The 2,512-nt window shown below is 41.2% G+C and overlaps 1 protein-coding gene across 1 annotated transcript; it reads right to left on the bottom strand.

The window, feature by feature from the left end:
• Positions 1-346: 346 nt before the first annotated feature.
• Positions 347-1,063, bottom strand: LOC135220036 (craniofacial development protein 2-like). The gene has a single exon (XM_064257371.1). The coding sequence runs from the start codon at positions 1,061-1,063 to the stop codon at positions 347-349; it is 717 nt and encodes a 238-aa protein (XP_064113441.1).
• Between the last annotated feature and the right edge of the window lie 1,449 nt (positions 1,064-2,512).

Here is a 2,512-nt window from a genome sequence, read left to right as displayed (position 1 = left end):
ACGTCCTTAGTATCTGAACTTAATATTGTCCAGGATTCCTCTGAATCCATATCCATATTTTCCATACCAATTAATGCCGCAAATTTGCCTCCTACCTTCACCTCATACTGTTGTTTCATTTCTCAACTTATCCACATCAAACTTTATAGTTCCCCTTTTTTCTTGATTGGCCTGTAACTTTATTCTAATCTTGGATATTACGAGTTTGTGGTCAGAAGGAACACGGCAGCCCCTAAAAGTTCTGGTGTCTAATATAGACTTCTTCCATTTCTGATTTACAATAAAATAATCTATCAAATTTTGTACAAATCCATTTGGCGACACCCATGTAGTTTTGTGCTCTAATTTATGGTTGAAATGTGTTTGTTATAGATAACCCAGATGCACTACATAGCTCTAGGAGTCTTCTCCCATCATCATTTCTAGCTCCAATTCCAAATTTTCCAGTTGTTCCCTGAAAGCCATCATACTTTCTTCCTACTTTAGCGTTAAAATCCCCCATCAGTAACAACATATCATGTCTTCTAACCCTCTGTATAACTCCAGTTAGCTTTTCATAAAATTCATCCTTCTCGTCTTCTCCACTCTCTTCAGTAGAGGCATACACCTGTATAACGGTGATGTTTGCATATTTACCTCGCAACCTGCAAGTGACTATTCTCTCATCAATATATTCATAATGCTCCAACATTTTTTCAGCTTTCTTACTCAAAGCAATTGCTACACCTCTCTCATGTTCTCCCTGTTCTTTACCAGAATAGATGAACAACACATCTATTCTTACTTTTCCACACCCAAGCCACCTAGTTTCACTCAATCCAGCAAGTTCCAAGTTGTATCTCTTGATTTCCTGTGCCACTAAACTTGATCTTCCTGTCACATACATTGTTCTCGCATTTAGACATCCAACTTGACAACTTTCTTTTGTGTTGAAGGGTGGCCAACTCCCTTCTGGTGAGGCACCTCTGTGACCATCTTCCACCAACCTCCTCCCACCAATGTCTTGGGGGTTTAGGAGGAAAGCATCATATGAGTCAGTTCGAAGTAAGGGACCAAGGTCCATGGCCACCCTGGCTCGGGCCTCATTAGTATCCTCAGGACCATGGTGAAGCTCACATCTCCCAATGTTCACAACCCCAACTGTATCAGTTTCTGTCGTAGGGGTATCTTTTTTTGATGAAGGTTACGAGCCCACACCCAACCCTCCCCATTTATCCGGGCTTGGGACTGGCATGGCAATAAGTACAGGGGAATTAAACTAACAGAGCATGGATTGAAAGTTTTAGAGAGAATATTGGATGAGAGATTAAGAGAGATTGTAAAGATCAGAAACAGCAGTATGAGATTCATGGTGGATGCCATCTTAAGACAGCTACAGGAAAAGAGGCAAGAGGGAAACCAAGAGATGTAATGTTTTGGTGTTTGAGGAAAAAGAAAGTCCCAGAAAAGTTGGTTAGGCTGGTCGAGGTGATATATAAAAGAACGAGCCCGAAAGTAATAACAGCAGTTGGGGAAACAGAAAACTTTGAAATTAATGTTGGATTACACCAGGAGTCAGCATTAAGCCCATTTTTGTTTGTGCTGGTCATGGATGTGTTGAGCGAAGAGATCAGGAATGAAGAGCTGCAGGAGTTGTTGTCTGCCAATGATCTGGTGATTACTGCTGAAAATGCGGAAGGCCTATAAAGAAAAGTTGGAGAGTGGCAGGAATCTTTAGAGGGGTGGCTTAAAGGTGAATGTGAATAAAACAGAGGTTTTGCTGAGCAGTAGGGAAGATAGAAACAAAATAGTAATACAAGAAAGAAGAGGCTCAATTATAAAACAGGGAGAAAAGTTTAAATACTTAGGATCTACTTCAAGCCAAGAGGGAGGATGTGAGGCTGAAGTTGACAGTAGGATAAAAGCTGCATGGTAGAGGCGAAGAGAGGTAGCTGGAGTACTGTGATAGGAAAATGCCAATCAAGCTAAAAGTCAAGATTTATAACACAGCGATAAAACCATGGGCTCTAAGAAGAAAAGAGGAAGTAAAGCTTGAGAGAACAGAGATGAGAATGCTAAGGTGGATTATGGGAATATTGCTGCTTAAGAGACTGGAAAATGATGAAATAAAAAGGGCAGGCTTACTAAAGATTACAGAGGTCATAAGAGAGTTGCAATTGAGATGGTATGGGCATGTGTTGAGGATGGATGACGAAGAGGGAGTGAAGAGAGCTTGGGAGGAACCTGTTAGAGGCAGAAGATCGAGAGGGAGGCAGAGAATTAGATGGTGAGATAAAGTGAAGGAAGATATGGAGAGAAAAGGTTTAGTGAGGATGATGCCTTTGATAGAAGGCAGTGGAGAAGGAGCAACAGGCAGCTGACCCCTTAATGTAGGGATAACTGTGGGAAAGAAGAAAGACAAGTTAGGTAAGTTGGACAGCTGGGTGAAAACTCGGAGACAACAGAGGTCATGTTAAAGAAAGAAGTAATACAGTTGGGAGTCGATGAGACTGTTAAAAGAACCTTCAGTATC

The sequence above is a fragment of the Macrobrachium nipponense genome, chromosome 20, assembly GCF_015104395.2.
Source record: "Macrobrachium nipponense isolate FS-2020 chromosome 20, ASM1510439v2, whole genome shotgun sequence".
NCBI classification, from domain to species: domain Eukaryota; kingdom Metazoa; phylum Arthropoda; class Malacostraca; order Decapoda; family Palaemonidae; genus Macrobrachium; species Macrobrachium nipponense.
The sequence above is the reverse complement of the archived record's forward strand: the minus strand, read 5'-3'. Positions and strand labels throughout refer to the sequence as shown.